Source organism: Anoplopoma fimbria, chromosome 19 (assembly GCF_027596085.1).
Source record: "Anoplopoma fimbria isolate UVic2021 breed Golden Eagle Sablefish chromosome 19, Afim_UVic_2022, whole genome shotgun sequence".
Classification (NCBI taxonomy): domain Eukaryota; kingdom Metazoa; phylum Chordata; class Actinopteri; order Perciformes; family Anoplopomatidae; genus Anoplopoma; species Anoplopoma fimbria.
This window is the reverse complement of record NC_072467.1, coordinates 11,006,579-11,025,786: the sequence shown is the minus strand read 5'-3', so window position 1 is coordinate 11,025,786 and position 19,208 is coordinate 11,006,579. Positions and strand designations below refer to the sequence as shown.

At 39.2% G+C, this 19,208-nt stretch overlaps 1 protein-coding gene across 1 annotated transcript; it reads left to right on the top strand.

The window, feature by feature from the left end:
- Positions 1–10,786: 10,786 nt before the first annotated feature.
- On the top strand, positions 10,787–17,866 carry LOC129108469 (uncharacterized). The gene is made up of 6 exons (XM_054620302.1): positions 10,787–10,871; positions 11,501–11,571; positions 14,342–15,367; positions 15,626–15,781; positions 15,930–16,022; positions 16,854–17,866. Exons 2-6 carry the CDS (start codon positions 11,515–11,517, stop codon positions 17,169–17,171), a joined length of 1,650 nt encoding a protein of 549 aa, XP_054476277.1. The 5' UTR covers positions 10,787–10,871; positions 11,501–11,514; the 3' UTR covers positions 17,172–17,866.
- The last annotated feature ends 1,342 nt before the right edge of the window (positions 17,867–19,208 follow it).

Below are 19,208 nucleotides of genomic sequence, written 5' to 3'. Positions count from 1 at the left end.
GCAGAGAGGGAGAGAGAGGTGGTGTCTGATGGTATTCATTCAAACATGAAGAGAGAGAGGAGTCTTTCATCCTCACTGCTGTGGCAGTAGCTGTAAGGAAGAGGCAGGTTTACAGGGTTCAAGAATAATACAGAGAGAGGAGGAGAGGGAGGCTGGGCAGATTGAGAAAGCCTTCAGACAGCAGCAGAGAAGGAGGGAGGGTGAAAGGAGGGAGACAGGAGTGGAGGAGGTGTAAGGGAGGACTGCTCTGAATCTTATCTAGTGGACTCACCCTGATTGCTTTGGAAAAAGTCATACAGTCACTCTCCTTACCTTACCTCTTTGTATGTTTTTTTTTTGCTAATTGGGCTAATCATTACCTCTTTATCTGGTTTGTTTGTGTATTTGTTCGTATCCCCATTAGCTGTTGTAACCCAATAGTTATTCCTAGCTTCCACATAATTTGACACACAGTGACTGCACAAGTCAACACCAACTATAACAACTCACACTATCACACACACACACACACACACACACACACACACACACACACACACACACACACACACACACACATATACATACACATATTGCAAGCTCTCTCTGGTGTGTAACCATCGTCCAAAATGCTAATGCGGCCCAGTCCACAAATTCGATTTATAGTCAAGAATAAGTAAGGTAATGGTAACTACTATAACTAGTTGTTAACATGTTAAGAGTTGCTAGTTCATTCACAGTGTTTTCACAGTTCAAAGTTAATTAACAGGTTAAAACAGTCAACAGCTGATAGAGAAATCTTTATTTGTTTTCGGTGTTAATGAGCTGTCAGCCCAATCAAAACGGTGTTGGTTCGGGGTGCATTCACAAGCGGTAGAGCGACAGGTGCTAAGTTATGGTGCTAAACAGACAGTCGGGGTGGACATTCCCCAAGCTGGGTTGGATGATGTTCAGACCTGCAGTTAAAAAAACGTCTGATTGCTCATGTGGTTGACTTGTGCGTAACCTTATACAGTTCTGCATCCACAGACAGCTGAAATGCTCTTTGTTAGTAAACTGCTATCATAATGAGAAAGATATTCTGACTAGTAAGATCAAAAAAATAATTAATATTTAATTTAAGGGGATGCAAAAAAAAAGATTATTGCAGAAAAATAAACTCAGTGGCAAACACATGATCATGATACTTACAAATTTTGTTCAGCAAGATAATCTTCACAAATCAACACCACATTAAGATTTTTATGAAGTGTGAATGCAATCGGCAGAAGTAAAAAGCCATCGTTAGGCTATAAAAGAATGACACTAGCCTGAGATGACACAACAAGGCTGCGAAGGCAAGGTAGTCAGCGTTTATTATCTCATTTAGACTCTTGCTAGCAACCGCCTTTATTAAGACTCCTAAAAGCTCTAAGGTTTTCTACTGATGTACTTTATATCATTGAACAAAATGTTAAAATATGTTAAAGTTGTGTCAGACACAGACCTTGTTTCAGGCATCTAACCAAAAACCCATTCAAAAAAACCATTGACTTCGGACAACTTTGAAACAGGCTAACTGTTTTGTCACGCTTCCTTTTTTTATGCTAAACTATGCTAAATGGCTTCTGGTTTTAGCTCCATGTTTAACTTACAAACAGAAGAGTGGCATCTATCTTCTTATCTTACTAGAGAAAATAAATAAATAAGCACATTTCCCAAAATGCTGAAGACAGGAAAAGGTAGGCCATACAAAGGGAGGAGCAGATATGGATTTTTTTTATTCTGCAGGGTGACGACTGACAGGGAAAAATTAACTGATTAGAGTGACTGACAGCTGCATTAGACAGTCGAGTGTCAAGAATCTTAATCTTACTCAGAGTGACCTCACCTGATTGCTGCCGGTGAGATATTTTAAAATCCTGTTAAAAACATAAATGAATCACCATCAAAGGAAACAGAAGATACCAGCAGTAACATTAGCTTTCTGCCTAACAGAAACAGACAGTTTGCATTCTTCACACATGGAAGTCATATTGAACAGGACTGCGAGCAGCGAAGACTTTAACATTTTTATACTGAATAAAAAGTCTGGGTTTTTGAGGTGTCTAATTTTGTGGCAATTTGCTGAACTGAACAGGCTTTTCCTGGCTTTAAAAAAAAATAACAGGCAAATAACATTCTACCACACAGCATTCTGTATTATATTATCTTGTGTCATGCCGCCTTGCATTTACTTTTGCATAACTCAGAGAAGCAGAAACAGTGATTTTGCTGGGCACACAGGGAAAATCCACCTACACTGAGTGATGATTTCCAATGCAAACATTTTTTTTTCAAAGTATCACTAGATGGAGGGAAATTAACATCTAGTTCTCCTGCACAACCGGATTCATGTGCATGACTCACTGCATAATGCAGTGCAGTCATTTTATTAGCCAAGAGTTCAGAGTAATACCTGAAATATGTTTATGCCAGCATGCAAGCTATTAATGATCAATAAAGTTAGATGGGTTTTATATGGAAATGGAATCCCTGTCAGATTGATTTCAATACACTTTGTGATTAATACCCCATTTGGTTTGGGGTTGTCGAGCTTTACCCACATTGGTTTAAGACTTTCCAGGTATTGCTGACAACAAAGACAAGCATGATAAGCATTTCAGCAGCAGGACACAGTTTTGGTTGTGTTAGCTCTGTACCAATTTGAAGGTGTATAAAGTATAGGCAATGTCATATATATATATATATATATATATATATATATATATATATATATATATATATATTTAAAATTTAAAAAAAGGTTGTAATCTTACATTTTTTTAGATTAGGAACATATTGGTAAATGAAGCCCATTGACTTTACTGCCTCTGTACTTTTTAATATCCAAGCAAGTAAAACGCATCACTCCAGTGTTTTAAAGTACTTGTGATATTAGATTTTGTGCCGTTAAATTCCATGGCAACCATAAATCCTCAAAGTAGTTTAGCTCATTTGGAGAATAGCTCAGTGCGTAGCCAGTATGTACCGCGTGCATGCGTGCATGTTTACCAGTCCATTTACCATTTACCAAGGGAAGTTTTCTGTGTCTTGATTCTTAGCTGCTGGATGGAGGGAAAGGGGTTATTGTTGCTGTTGTCCGACTGCTAAACCGTTCAAACTACTTTTTAAACTGAATGCCAACATCCGAATAATTCGAAAACAGTGACGAGTGTTGGGTAATTATTATTATTATTATTATATTCCTTTATTGATCCCCATGGGGGAAATACGGGTGTTGCAGCAGCTCAACTACATAGAAATTATTCTAAATCAGTAAAACTTCAGTCCGGTCTGTTATGTTCCGTTAACTTTCTTGGACTCAAAAGCAGAACTCTGACAAAAATAGGCAATAGCTCAAAGTAGATTTATGGAAGAGGTTAGAGAGAACGTATTTGTTGAGCTTGTAGCAGGGCGAGGGCAGACAGCAGGCTAGGAAACATACTGACGAGGCGCTGGATGATGCAGGCAGGTGATCGACTTCAGGCACAGGTAAAACACAAGGTTATGCAGGATTCTGATTTACACCATGAAATACCGAAACTAGAGCTTAGTTTGGCTAAAGCTTACACTTAACAATCGGTCTAAGACTATTGAGCCTGGGTAAATATTTCTGAGTCGCAGGTGTGAAGGTGGATGGCACCAGGAGTGAGATAGAGTGCCACGCCCAGACAAAACGCAACAAAAGGAACTCAAGGAAGAGGAAAACAATAGAATGAGGTAGAGGCACAGCTGTACTGGGACACCAAGTTATATGAGATACATGTCACTAACAAAAAACACGTTTTTTATGAATGCAAATTAGTTTATCGGAATAACAAGTAGGGGAGAGAGTATTAAGCTATTTTTCTATCTTTATTCAAGAGCCTGTTCTTTCAATTTGAGAGCATGACCTATTTATTTCCCTTCAGATTATGTTATGATCCCCCTCAAAACTCTCTCTTCACACTCAAATAGCTTGCACTCAGATATAGTTTTGCTTGCACAGATTACTTACACTCCAGCTTCAGCCCTTCTTCTCACACTAATCATCCCCGTTGTCAAAACACAGACTTTAGCATTTTCTAAATCACTTGACAAAAAAAGCTGCCCTTATTCACAATTAAATAATATAGACTTCTCTTCAACAAAATCCTCTTGTGATGGGCAATTAGCATTCTGTACCAGCTTCTGTCCGTTTCCAGCACTGACAGTTTTTCTTGTGCTTTGAATAGGATACCTTGCATTCTTGGTCGAGAGGCTATAAGCCCACCTTAAGGTGAAATCTTAAAAAAGCCTTGCCTCAGAACAAAAGCTGACACATAACTGATTCATACTTCTATTGTTGCTTATTTGCTATCATTGCTTTTTAGTGCAGACAAAAAAACTGTTGGTTTGACTGAACATTTAGAGATCTAGGAGGAAATAAAGACTCCCAGAGGAAGACAGGGAGCAGAGAGGTGGGAGGGAATGAGAAGAGCGATAGTGGGAGCTAAGGACAGAGTAAGTGGGGTGAAGCTTATCTCCAGTCAGAGCCTTGCTATCATTTTTAAATGGCCTGCACTGAAATCAAGCAGAATCAAAGCAATCATCAATCACCTTGACATGTTTAGCCAGGTGCCTGCCAATTTAATGAACCCGGCCCAGCAGACACATTTCCAGTGGCAATCCACCTAAAGAACCTCAGTGTCAACTTTTAATTGTTATTTCACAAGTACATTTCTGCCTGCTTAACACATTGATTTTGAATCAGTGCCATAAAGCATTACCAAGTAAATTCATGTGGTGTGTTTTAATAACAAAAGACAGATTTTCTAGCTTCCCTGAAGTCGTATCTGGATATTTAGCTTCAGTGTTTTATTCTCCAAGTGTTGAGGGCATGTCTGGGGCCCTGACAGCTATGGTTGCACTAGGTTGCGATTAATGCCCCTCAAAAACGATTTGCTTTGCCCTCATAGTGACCTTAAGGCCCGTGCGACACTGCCCCAGCATTTGGTGTTTTTCTTCCTCTGCCTCTCTCCTGTCAAAATTCGGACGCTGGTTTCTTTTGTTGAGATTCTGAATAAACATTAACAAGATAATCACTGCCCACATAAAAGGTTGGTGGTTTCGATTTCAAACCTGGTACCTACTGCTGGAAAAGAACGGCTATTTATGTCAATAGTTTGAAAGAAATGACCCCTGAACTTGTTGATTGTTGAACCTCAATGCATATTCAATCCTGGCCTTGGAACAGTGGACAAGCTCTTTACTTTGGTTGGGCTGTTGGAGGGTTCAAGGGAGTTTGCTTATCCACTCCACGTGTGTTTTGTGGAGTTAGAGAAGGCTTACGACTGTCCCCGAGAGATCTGTGGGGTGTGCTGCCGAAATATGGGGTCCTTGGGTTGTTGCTACGAGCCATCCGTTTCTTGTTTAATCAGAGAAAATTGTATCCGTATACTCGTCACAAAGTGAAACATGTTTCAAGTGGGTTTTGCCCTCTGCCAGGGTTTTCCCTTTTCACTGATTCTGCTTGTGATTTTCTTGGACAGGATCTCATTGCGCTCATTAGGGATGAGAGTCAGTACCTCCAAGTCCTCAAAGTGCTCTGCTGGAAAATTGTGGATGTGGCCCTCCGGTTTTAGAGTGAGTCATTGTCCCAATCAAGAGAGTTCAAGTTCCAAAGTTCCTTTGGTCTTGTTCACAAGTTAGGGTAAAATGAAGCAAGAGACAGACAGGTTGTTTGTTGCGGCGGCAGCAATGATCCAAATGTTGTACCAGACTATTATGGTATAGAGGGGGCGAAGCTCTCAATTATAGTCCATTTATGTTCAGACCCTCACCTATGGTAATGTGCGGAGGTTATGAACCACTGTCTGTAGTGTCTATATCAGTAGAACTCTGCCAAAGAAAACAGGGAAATTACAATCCGCCTCTATTTACCTACCAAATGTACGAATACATTTAGATTCACCATCTTTTTGAATCTTTCCAAGCATCTCCTGTAATTCGGCAAACACATAATCCACCAAAGAACATGTGTTGAATAATCATTTCACCATGTTTCTCAGCAATGTGAAACTGACCAAGCATTCCAGTGGTGAGAGTCACACTAACTGTGTCCCATCCAAGTCTGTCCCATTTCGAAGACTCCTTCTAATGCAGCCGACAAATGCAGCCTACTTTTCCCAGATTCGGAGGACACAACTGATGGATCCTTCGCGGCCCAACATATCCCAAGATTGTGCCGGTGAAGTAGATTTTTTTTTATCGACATGGCGACTTCACATTAAAATTTAATTATTGGGTTTTAACTCACGTGAATATCTACAGATACAAGTGTTAAAACTAAAAACAAGGGACCTGATCAGATCACACTAATGTTAAAATGATCGGTTAATTTACGCCAGCTAATGCTACCGAGAGCCGCTGCACTATTTATAGCAGCTCGTCATTTTTTTTTAAACTTAGCTTTACCTCTTTTATGACAACCGCAGCTGGTTGCTAGGAGACGGGAGTGGCAAAAGGATGGGGGCGCGAAAAGCTGGTGACGCAAACAGGAAATCCTCTGTAGACCAGACTGTCTCATTTTGGGGACCGCTCGGTCGAGCCTTCGAGGTATTCAAAGGACCCGGCCGAAGTAGACCGCAAAGGCTGACTCCTCCGAAGGCTGCAGCCGCTGGATTGGGACACAGCTACAGTCTCCACAAACTCCACTCTGACACATCACAGCACTTTCTACAGTGACTTTGGTGTCACCCTGATTTTAGCTTTAAGCTTTTCACACATAAACTCCTTATTTAAATTATCTAAATGTATTATCATTTTGTGGGTTTGTGTTTTGGAAGCCTGTTGCCTTCTCTCAGGCTGCAGTACCTCTCTCCGTCTGAACTGTTATTAGTGTGCTACTAGGAAACTGTTATACCCAAGAAGCCTTATAAAAACTGTATTTAACATTCTAACCATTGTATAGCAGCAGACAACTATTTGCTATTTAAAGATGTAGTGGAGTAAAGTCTACCTGAGCAGAGAATTAAGTTTCTCTCTCTGTCTGTGTTGTTGTCTGAACTTGTCCTTGCTTTTTTGACATAGCCCATGCTTTCACTGCAAGTGAGTGTACCCCAATGGTTTCCTCACCGTGCTCTGCATATGCTCTCCTTACGAATGGCGTCCTTACTGAAGCGTAGCATGCACCCTCCGGTTCGCCCTCAGGAAAACTTTGTTAGCTCCATCAGCACTTTCACTGTAGTCTGCACTGTTAGCTATGAGCTGCCGGCTCGCAATCAACATGTTGAGAGCCCTAGAGGCAATCAAAATGCACCCAATCCACCAATCTTGCACCATAAATAAGTGATATATGGTTGCAAATATAAAGTTAACTGGAAAATGTTAATCATAAATTCAAGCATTGGGGACACCAGATTGTTTCATACAATATCAATTTTAATTAATACACTAAACATTTTTATTTAATTCCATATTCTGTCATCTATTATTCCATTATTTTTCCTGATGTTTTATGCTTTTGGCAAAGTATTGTTTCAGTATCGATTTTGAGATATTTAATCAGGGTATCATATTCAATTCAATTCAATTCAGTTTATTTTGTATAGCCCAGAATCACAAATTACAAATTTGCCTCAGAGGGCTTTACAATCTGTGCACATGCGACATCCTCTGTCCTTCCCTCACATCGGCACAGGAAAAACTCCCCTAAAAAACCCCTTTAACAGGGAGAAAAAAGGAAGAAACCTATGGGAGAACGACAGAGGAGGGATCCTTCTCCCAGGATGGACAGAATGCAATAGATGTCATGTGTACAGAATGAACAGCATAACAGTTATTGAAGTCATAATGTTGGTACTGTGTCAACACTATCCTTTACTATACATTGGCAAGGAGACCATAACATATAGACATATTTGATATTGTTGAAACCAATATTTAGTTAATGTGAGCATCTGCTGTAATCCATTAATGCTGATATTACTTTTGATTGTGTCATTGTTGGTAATGGGCCCACCCATCCTGTTCCAAGGCAGCAGCCACCCACAAAAAACTGAAAGGATATTGCAAGAGGAAGTTAAGTAGTAATCTGGCTCCAAGAGATTAGGTTACTGTTTGTTAACCTTTTGTGGATTTGATTAAAGCAAGTGTCTGCATGATATCAGCTTGTATTAATTACAGTGGATGCAGAATATTCCTACAATTAGCAAATGTCAGAAGAAAGTTGAGGAATTTTTTATACTAATAAAGATGTGTCTTTCTGTTGCACAAGGACTTAAAGAACGTCCTGTCTCTCATTTATGCATCCCCATCCAGAGCACGGGGACATAAAAAGAATTGCCCCTTGCATGAAGCCAACCTCTTTGCTTTCTGCAGACCACTCTCTCTCTCTCTCTCTCTCTCTCTCTCTCTCTCTCTCTCTCTCTCTCTCTCTCTCTCTCTCACTCGAAGTGGAACTGGTGACCCACCTAGTGGTGAGAGGAGGTCAATGCACCACCACGCCCAGTGATCACGCTGCTGAATGCAGGCAAGCAGCCAAATACCAAACTATATGTGTTGATTAGATGATGATACAGTACAGACACTGTAGAACATGCACTCACTGTTACTGCTCCGTGCCTACTTATCTTATGTTGTTGCATCGCTTCCTCCATCCTTCTCTCTCTCTCTCTCTCTCTCTCTCTCTCTTTCTCACTCATTTCCATCTAATTTTCTCTATTTTCGGTTCTCTTTTATCCCTTAGCTTACTCTTGATAGAAAGTGACAGTGCTACCAAATGCACACACACACACACACACACACACACACACACACACACACACACACACACACACACACACACACACACACACACACACACAGACACACACCAAAAGGATATTTATAGTTCTGTAGCACCAGCCTGTCTGTTGCTAGGATACCAGCCAGTTTAGAATTCTCAGACATGCAGTTTACCTATGTTTACAAAAATGAGCATGTTTAGTATGTCAGACACACACACACTTAGGTAAAATGTAGTCTCTGTTTCCACGCTGGAGTATCTCACATTATCGTTTTCACCACTCGCACTGAGCTGACAGTAACCATAGTGAGAGAAAATGCTGACAGAATTTTTTTCAGGGTCTCGTAGTCACTGGTTGCTATGGGAACTGTTCTGGCCTCTCAGCAGCATCCCCTTGGTGACACAGGAAGGGGGCAGTGGATAAATCGGGAACAAAGCCGCCATGTCGCCCTCTACTGGTCCAGAGTGAGCTCAGCAAGGAGGAAGGATTTTATTTAAAATTACAAACTACATAAAACACTCACTCATTTATTTATTAATCTTAATTTAATCCAATTTGATTTAATCCAAATACCAGTTAAACTATTAAAACAGCTCTTCTGTTTTCCTATTATAATTCATTGGTCAGGGGAAGTTATTCTATGTGCAAATGGGTGGTTAGTTTTGACAACAACAATCAAAAGTTGTATTTATGCTTTATAAATGTGTGTTGCAAATAGTGCAGTGACATGACAACAAGTAACAAGCTGCAATAGTACAGACCAATTCACATGATGCAAACCTATGCAGGACCTGACCACACTGTAAACAGACAGCAGTAACTCAACATGATTGAAACATTTTAAACTCAATGCCTTTTTAGATACAAACCTTTTGAATTGTTAAGTGGTCTTGGCCTGAGATGGCAGTTCAAGCTATTCTGCTTAGCTTGTCTTGTCATATTATCAAAAGGATCCAACTGGAAAGGAAACACTTAACTTTAGCTAAGGCTAGCTGCAGCTATATCACCAGATTTTAGTGTGTAGTTGGGCCTATTAGTTTTCAGTTCAAATGTACAGTAGACCCTGCAATCTTTGACAATCCCAGAAGATTGTTCATCATTTCTTGCAACTATTTACAAAATCGGTATGAAAACAACATTCAATCAGCTTCATGATATAAAGAGATTTATAACCTGTTTGCAAAGTTGTACCTCTTTCTCTTAATTCAAAGAGCATAGCAGGAAATGGCACACCTCAATTTGCACATCAACAAAAAATAATTTAAATCGATAGTAAATTAACTTGTTCTTGTACAATGCTTTTAGAGTCTTCCATCAACTCAAAGCGCTTTAACACTACACTCAAAAAAATGAAATCTTGCTATTGTTGAGTTAAAATAATCCTCTTTCATCAGATTTACTTAACTAGTGTGTGTTTCTAAATTTAATTGAGTTAGTTGTGGTTTTTGAACGAAATAATGTGTTTTGGCAGGTTTACTCAACAGCTTTTCATTGGGCCAACACAACATTCTTGAATAAAACGCATTAGATAGTTTGTTTAATGAAGATTGTCACTTTTTGATGCCGTACCTCCACGTGGTGCTCATCCATTTTCTCACTTGCCGCAGAAGGAACGTGGCCATGAAGTCTACTTAATGTAAGTATTGTGCTCTCTACAATTTTGTTGTTTTTAGTTATAAATTGTGCTGCTAAAGCTCTCAAAACACACATATAGTCAATATAAAAGCAGCAAAGTGTTTTAGAATCGTCATCTCAGATTATATCAGTAAATCTACTAACTGAGTAGAGATGTGTGTTGAGGCATGTGTGTTTTGCAGAGCCCATGTTCATTTCGGTCAGGTCTCACTGGGTTGTGTGATATGAGCAGTGCTGTGCACTAAAAGCGTTCCTATTTTTGTGAACGCTAAACTGAAAGAATCCGTTTGCAAATGATGAACGTTAACGTAAGCGGCGCGCACACACAAGCGAGGGTTTTTTTTTTAGCCATCACGTGAACCAGGAGCGGGCGAAAATGCGCGTCCCCTCCACATACACGCGCACACACCGTCCCCGTGGCCCTGCCACCACTCACTCACTCAGAGCGAGCGACAGTTGGATCAGAGGAACGTTCAGGGGAAGTAGCCGGTAAGTGACTATTTTGAAGAACAGTGGAAACAAACACAGTTTCTCCACAGTAATCAGAAGGTTGGGTTTTACAGAGCGGGAGTTTCTGTGTCCTCTCTTAATGCCAGGGGTGGGGAACGTCCGGCCTCCGGGCCGCGAGACCATTTCAGCCGGCCCACAACACATTAACATTTTTATATTTTATATATGCACTTATAGTATGAATTAATAAAAATCATGAATTAGTTTTTTGAAAACGCGCTCCATCACAGCGTCTTCTCACTCTTTTTCGTTGGTTGTTAAGCACCGCTGTTAGTAGAAGAAGAAGAAGAAGAAGAAGAAGTAGTGCTGGGAGCTGAACAGCGCCACCCTAACCCCAATGTAATACAATGTTAATTTGTGGTCAGGAGAAGAAGTGCAACAATAAATAAATATTAAAAGAGATATTCCGACTGCTGACACATAATAATAGTTAAAAGTATTAACAATTTGAGCATGGACAGCGGGCCAAAAATATAATTTTTCAACAGCCATATATTAACAAATGTTACTCAATCTTTCACACATTGTGCACTTTTTGGTTTCAATTTTACACATGTGGATAAACCTTTTGTATAAGTGACTCATTTCCCTTTCTTTTTTCTCCACAGACATTCATGTGGCAATGCAAACAGTGCAAGACAGTGACATCATCACGGTTTCTACTTCTGAAGCACTACAGGTTAGCTCATGGCCATTTTGGACACAGACACCCATGTGCATATTCTCATTGCCCTTGTGTTTTCAAAACATGGAATGCTCTTCATAGTCACTTAAGCAGATTTCATCCTAATCAAACTGTGCAAAAATCTGTGAATGTGGTTATCTTTAATTGTCATTTGTGTACATGCAGTGACATAGCTTCAGCACAAGAATATTTTTGTCACATCAACAACCACCTTAAGAGTCACGAAACGGTGCAATGTATGTTTGAGGGATGTTCGTTTCAGACAAATGTTTATGGTACTTTTAAGTCACATAAAAACAGGAAGCACAAACCATATACATTAAAAGATTTTAAAGTGGGCATTGTAAAAACAAGTGAACCTCAATCTTCAGCTGATGGCACACTAGATGACAGAATCTCAGAAGATGGCAATGCAGATTCCGATGGTGATATCGAAATTGACACAGAACCTGAAGATTTACCAAAAACCATAGAGCTGAAATTTGCATCTCTTTTGCTAAAATTGGAAAATTATTTTCACGTTCCAAGCACAGCAATTGATGAACTGCTTACAGAGTTGCATTTTTTAATCAGCACTGCATCTGTACCGGTATCAAAAAAAGTAATTCTAGATACCTTCAAAAATCACAACCTCTGTGTAGACCAGCTGGTCATCAAAGAGCTGACTAACTCATTATCTTCTTTTAACCCTTTGTTAAAAGCTGCTGCAAAGAATGGCCCACTAGGCACTGCTTTCAAACGGAGACAGTATTATAGGGAACATTTCGATGTGGTTGATCCCATTGAATACATACTCGAGTCCCAAACAAAAAGGTCTTTTCAGTATGTTCCCATATTAAAATCATTACAGCAGTTACTCAAACAGAAGGACATACTCAATAAAGTTGTTGATAGTCATGCAGAGCAGCCTTCAGTAAAGCAGGAGCAGTATGTATCTTTTCGAGATGGTCTTCATTTTCTAAACAGTGATTTTCTATCTGGTGAGGAACTTAGAATCTCTTTGTGCCTCTATATAGATGACTTTGAAATCTGCAATCCATTGGGGACATCCCGAAAAAAGCATAAACTTTGTTCAGTTTATTGGGTTCTAGGAAACCTGCCACCAGGTTCTCATTCATCTCTCTCCTCAATTTATCTTGCATTGTTATGTAAAAGTGATGATATAAAGAACTTTGGCTATCAGAAAATATTTCAGCCCCTTTTGAATGACCTTGTCACTTTAGAGCAGGAAGGGGTGTTCATTGACCATCTAGGAGCATTTATTAAAGGCACAGTCCAGTGTGTAGTGGCAGATAGTCTTGGAGCTCACGGATTGGCCGGTTTTGTGGAAAACTTTTCTGGAGAGTACTTCTGTAGATTTTGTACTGCCACACGTAAAGAGGTTCAGTCAAAAGAAGTAAAAACTGGTGAATTTCAACTGAGAACTGAAGAGTTGCATAGTGTTCATGTAACAAGGGCACTTGAAGAAGGAAAACACTGTTATGGTGTGAAAAACAAATGTGTTTTAGCTGAAAGCCTTTCTCACTTTAAGGTTACTTCAGGCTTCCCCCCTGATCTTGCGCATGATCTCTTCGAAGGCATAGTGCCTGTTGAGCTAGCTGAATGCTTTGGAGTTTTAATTGCCAAGAAGTATTTCTCTTTTGATACTCTTAATCAGATGATTCAGAGTTTTCCATACAAATGGGGAGACAAGACTAATCGCCCTCATTTGTTACCACGTACCTTCCAAAGTAAAAAAACAATCGGTGGCAATGCACACGAGAATTGGTGTCTATTAAGGTTGTTACCACTTATTGTTGGAAATCTGACACCAGAGGATGAACCAGCCTGGCAACTCATACTAGACTTGAAGGATATTGTTGATTTGGTAGTTTGCCCCATCCATACCAATGAGTCAATTGCATACTTGGAGAGTAAAATATCAGAGCACAGATATAGGTTCCAAGAACTTTTCCCAGAAAGAAGACTGCTACCAAAACATCACTTTCTCGAACATTATCCATCAATGATTTGCCACTTTGGTCCTCTTGTTTTCTTGTGGACAATGAGATTTGAGGCCAAACATACTTTTTTTAAGCAAGTTGTGAGGCACACAAACTGCTTTAGAAACATAACCCATTCTTTGGCCAATAAACATCAACTCATGACAGGCTATTATATGCATACATCAAGTTGTGAAAAACCATCTCTGGAAGTTGCACGTGTCTCAACAGTTCCAGTTGAAATCCTGAAAGAGGGTGTAGCACTAAGCTTCACTCAGAAGTACCCAGATGCTACTGTGGTTAATCTGACCCAGAATGTCTCTGTTGATGGCATAAACTACAGAAGTGGCATGATAATAGCACATGGATCAGTTGGTGGTCTGCCAGAGTTTGCAGAAATTGTGCAGATGTGTGTCTCAAAAGATGGATTAGAATTCATTGTGAAAAAAATGAAGTCATGGTACAGGGAACACTACCGGGCCTTCCAATTGGATCCATCTCCAACCAATGTTTCTCTTATTGAGTTAAGTGAACTAGCAGATCGTTGCCCCCTATCTGACTACAGAATTGGAGGAGTTCGCATGGTGACTTTGAAAAGATACATACACTCCTACGGTAATGTAAAGCAAATCTGTTGCACTAGTATTATTTTAGTAGTAATTTTCGCAAATTCAAACACTTGCATTCAGCCACATAAGTACATAATGCTTGCACCCTAGAGGTATTGTGAGACTTGTATAACTGCTTATGTCTAAATCTGTTTTTTCTTTTTTTGTATGTAGAGTAACTGTTGGGTTGGACAAAAAATGACAACCCCAGTTAAACTTCGGATTATCATGGGAGAAAACAACTCCGAAAAATTGACTCTGCCTTCTGGAATACCAGAGTCAGTAGAAGACCTCAAACTTGAGATCAAGAGACAATGTGCAGTTGCAGAGGACTTCCGGCTACAATACATGGACGTTGATTTTGACGAATTTATAAATCTGACCTCAACAGCGGCTCTCCAACACTTGGGCACGGTTAAAGTGATCACAAATGCACAGGAAGCAACTGGTGAAGGTAGTACTCCTCAGGTACTGAGAAGTCTCTCAGTGGAATCCACTTCCCTTTCTTCTACCGACACCGAGATACTCTCTACCCCTGATTCATCACCATCACCAACCTCGATGCTGAGATCTCAGGCCTGGCCAGCAAGCTTCCCTATTCCACAGTTTTCCTATGAAGTAGAGCTGCAACTTGTGAAAGCCAATCAGGAATATCACAAAAATGGCACCCTCCTCAACCCAAGCCCAAAACTCAAGTCTGCAATTTTAGAGTCCTTGGCTTCTGTAATAATCAAGTACAAAGCATACCCTACAAGTGCAGAGTTTGATGATGTTGCAGAGGCTTTGATTAAAACACATGCATGCCTAAAGGAGCAAGGTTCTGTGACAGGATTCTACGGTTGGAAGATTAGTTTAAAATATAAAATGGCAAATTATCGCAGTAGCCTGAGAAACATAACCTCTGAATTGAGCATCAATTCCATGAAACGCAGAGGAGGCCACACAAGTCCAAATCAAGTGAAGAAACCGAGGAAAGCTGAGGTGAATTTTTTGCCAGACTATCCAGTTGGCGAAAACCAAGAGACTCTTGAGAATGAGAGGTTGGAATTACTGTCTGAGGTCAAGAAGAGGGACAACAATCAAATCATAAAAGTGAAGATGGACAAAACTTTTGCCTACAGGAGGAAAGAAGTTGTAGTCGACATGCCCTCCATTGCAGAATTTCAAAGCAGATGGCCAGCTCTTTTTGCTGAAAGTGAGGTAGGTCAGAATTAAGTGTCCAACTCTCAACATGACAACAATATTGAACAAATATTGTATCAGAATTTGGAATGTTGCAAGTGGCATCACACATTTGTAAATGTTTGTATTATTTACATTTAGTTTGATATCACACCTAATATCACCCAGCCCTACTGAAGATAGACATTTTTTCATGCAGCTTTTTATTATTTCTGTCTTGCCAAATGCTGTAAGTTGTTGTTTTTTGTCTCCCCTCCCCACAACTCTTCTTTCCAGATAAGTGCAGAATTTACACGTATTACCACCATCCCACTGATGTCCAAGTTTATGTCAGAACTTGACCACCACTCTGCTAAGCTGTCCAGGGTGTGCCTTAAGAAGGGAGGAGTAGCAGGTCGCAAGATTGCAGAGATCATGGCTTCCATCAACGAGGTTTGTGATTATTTTTTTGTGGAGTGTTTCAGATTTGCTGATTTTACACTCGAGACAACATTTGAAATGAGTTTTAGACAAATGTCTGAGTCAGGCTACAATGAGCTACAGGCTTAGTGTTGTACAGTGACATTTCCCTCTTTTACAGAATGACACCATTGCTACAAGGAGGGCTTGCAACCTGAAATCACTTGCTGTGTATTTAAATGAAGACCCAGAGAAGCTCATCAAGGAATATCTGGTAAGTGTAAAAATGTCCATTTAACAGCGTAGAATAAGTACAGTAGATTGAAGAGGAACGTTGTGGCAATGATAGAATTTTTGGTAGCAATAATATGGCGGAATGGATCACATAATAATATTCCTTATATATAATATGATGGTAAAATATGGAGATTAAAAGACATGATAACTTCAAAGCTTTGGTAAGCAGGGACATTTTAAAAATGTGTCTGACATTCACTACTTATTATTAAAACATCTAGGAATTAACAAATGGACTTTATTCTCCAAAAACAATGGCCCACATTTGGCATGAATTATAGTGTGTAATAGGCTGTTAAAGAAAATATTTGTTGGTCAATTTTAACTTGAAATTTGAATACAGTGTTTACCAGGTCTTACAATTGAGACACTAAAATTAAGTTGATTGAAGTGCTGGTTGATTTCTCTCTACAAGTCTCTGAAGTTGGGCTGTTTTTGTTCTAAAATATTTCATATTTTTAAATACAGAGGGTTTTGCCCTTGCTTGACCCTGTATTGCTATCAAAACTAAAGTGACAGCTGGTTGTAATTCTGTGTTTCCCTGATTTACTGCAACACAGAGAGCACCATGGAGCCAATCATTTATAGAAATACAGGCTCACAGCAGACTCTGCAGTCATTTGATCGACATTACCAAGCTAAATCTGATCGACATTACCAAGCTAAATCTGTTCCCCATAACACTTGTTAAAAAAAGATGCAGCAAAAATACAAAAGCTAATGATGGGAGTAAAGAAAGAAAGATGTACCTGTTCAACACATGACATCTAATGCTCAATAACATGTCTCTTTTTGTTCTGTGGTTTAGGATGTGAACTTTGATAATGCCCAGAGCGAACTGGATATGACAGCCCTTGGGATCTACGTCATCAAACATGAGGGTGCAGATGCCTCCGATCCACCAGAAGATGTAGGGATCATTGTTGAGGGTGTCGTCATGCTCAAGCACATTGGAGATCTCGCCTGTGCCGTTGCTCTGCTGTTTGGGCTCATCTACAATCTGAATTTGAGCTACCCGCCTGATCTCAAGTACAGTTTTGAATTTCTTCAGAAAGTCCTGATGGGAATTGATACCCATCGCCTTTCAAACAAGGTCCAGGTACTGAAGAATAAACTTCATGAATGAGGTGAGGGATCTTTGAGCCATGCAGGGAGAGAAGTGGTTTTATTGACTGTTCTTATGCTCTGTCAAGTTGCTTGACAGATTGTTGTCCCTGTTGTCACTGTCTCTCACCTGTGCTCGTCAGGTTTCACTGTACTTGCCTGTTATAGTAATATTATTAGGATAGTTCTTAAATGATGTCTTAAGTGGAGGAAAACACTAGTGGAAGCTAGTGATTTTCTGAGAAATGCATTATGGCAATATGCACTTCAGCTGTTCTATGCACTTTACCTCCTATGTCTGTTTTTGAGAAAATGTTTTAGGCAAGAAACAAACTACTTTGAATTCCTACTGAGAAATGCATTATGGCAATATATATATATGCACTTCAGCTGTTCTATGCACTTTACCTCCTTTGTCTGTTTTTGAGAAAATGAGGCTATACAAGGGAATTGAGGTTTTATGTATTGCAACTGTTAAACTACATTCTGTGAAGTTGCTTGCAATTTATGCGACTAGATAACTCTTCAGAAAATGCTATTTGATGTTAAATAAAGGCATTTTTTTGATAAGACACTGTGTTTGATTCCCATTTTAACATTATTTTTCTATTTAACAGAGCCAGGCATTTCACTAGGACAAATTCAACTCAGTTACTGAGTTCTATTTAAGAATGTTGTGTTAAGTGTGAGTTTACTTAAGAATGTTATGTCAAGTGTGGTTCCATGCAACTATCTTACTTAAAATTAACTTATCATGATGGTGTTCTTCTTATCTACTTAACTTAAATGAGTTGAACATAACATTATTTAGTAGGTTCAATGTAAGAATAATCCATAATAATTAACTAATATTGTTTAATTGAATTTACTCAATTCACTTATGTTGAATTTATTAAAGTTATACACAACAGTATTAAGTAGGTTCAATGTAAAAATAATCCCTAAAAATGAACTAATCTAGTTAAGTTGAATATACTCCATTCACTTGTGTATCATTTATTGTATTTCATTTAGTACATATTAAAAAATAAAGAACCTTAGCTGTTACTTAACACAGTTGCGTGGAACCGCTTGACATAACTTTTTTAAGTAAATCCAAAAAGACATTTTTTTGAGTGTACATGGCATTCACCCATTCGCACCCGTTCATACACTGATGGCAGGGAAAACCATGCGAGGTGCCACCTGCCCATCAGGACTAACTAACCTTCATACCGATTGATACAGCGCAGGCACAGCCTATCAGTTATAATGGCACATAATTATATTTCTTTCCAATATGTATTTTTTTTAATAAACAATGATATTGTGTTTAACAAGTGCAAGGAGATGTGCCATTTCTGACTACCTTGATTAAAAAACAAAGCTTGACAAACACTTTAATTCATCCAACAGAAGGAATATTTTCTATCCAGCTGGTTTTAGGACAATTTAAAGCTTATTGAAAAAAAAAAAAAAAAACTTTCAGCTGGACTTTCGGAGAGTTTGCAAGATTAACATGCATTTTACTTTTAGAAAACCGGACGCATAGCTCTGTGACTCTTTGACTATAATTATAATTTATAAATTTATATTTATATTTTTATTAATTTTTAATTTTGTGTGTTGTAAAAAAAAAAAGAGAGGAATGTCACGCCATGCTTTGCGCTATGCTACAGTTTTTTTTTATACTACCACCGGATGGCGCCAACTGCAGAAATGACTAATTCTACACATAGTGAAGGTTGTTGTTGGTAAAACTATAACATCGAACTAAAATACTTTCCAATGTAAAGAGAGCAAACATACATTCCCGATTTGCTGTCATTTTTGCATCATAGCTACTTGTGGCTCCATATTTGTGTGGTATGTGTGTTATTTAATTTGCACTCATGAGCAGTAGGAGATCCCTTGCAGCCCCCACCCATCTTGTCTCTTTGGTGGGCAGACAGTCAGTCAGGCAGACAAACAGACAGACTGGCTGACCGTAACACTGTAACTGATATACTAAAATACTGGACCAAGTGCCATTCCAAATTTGTCTGACAGCCACGGGATCCCACAGTCTGACCAAGAATAA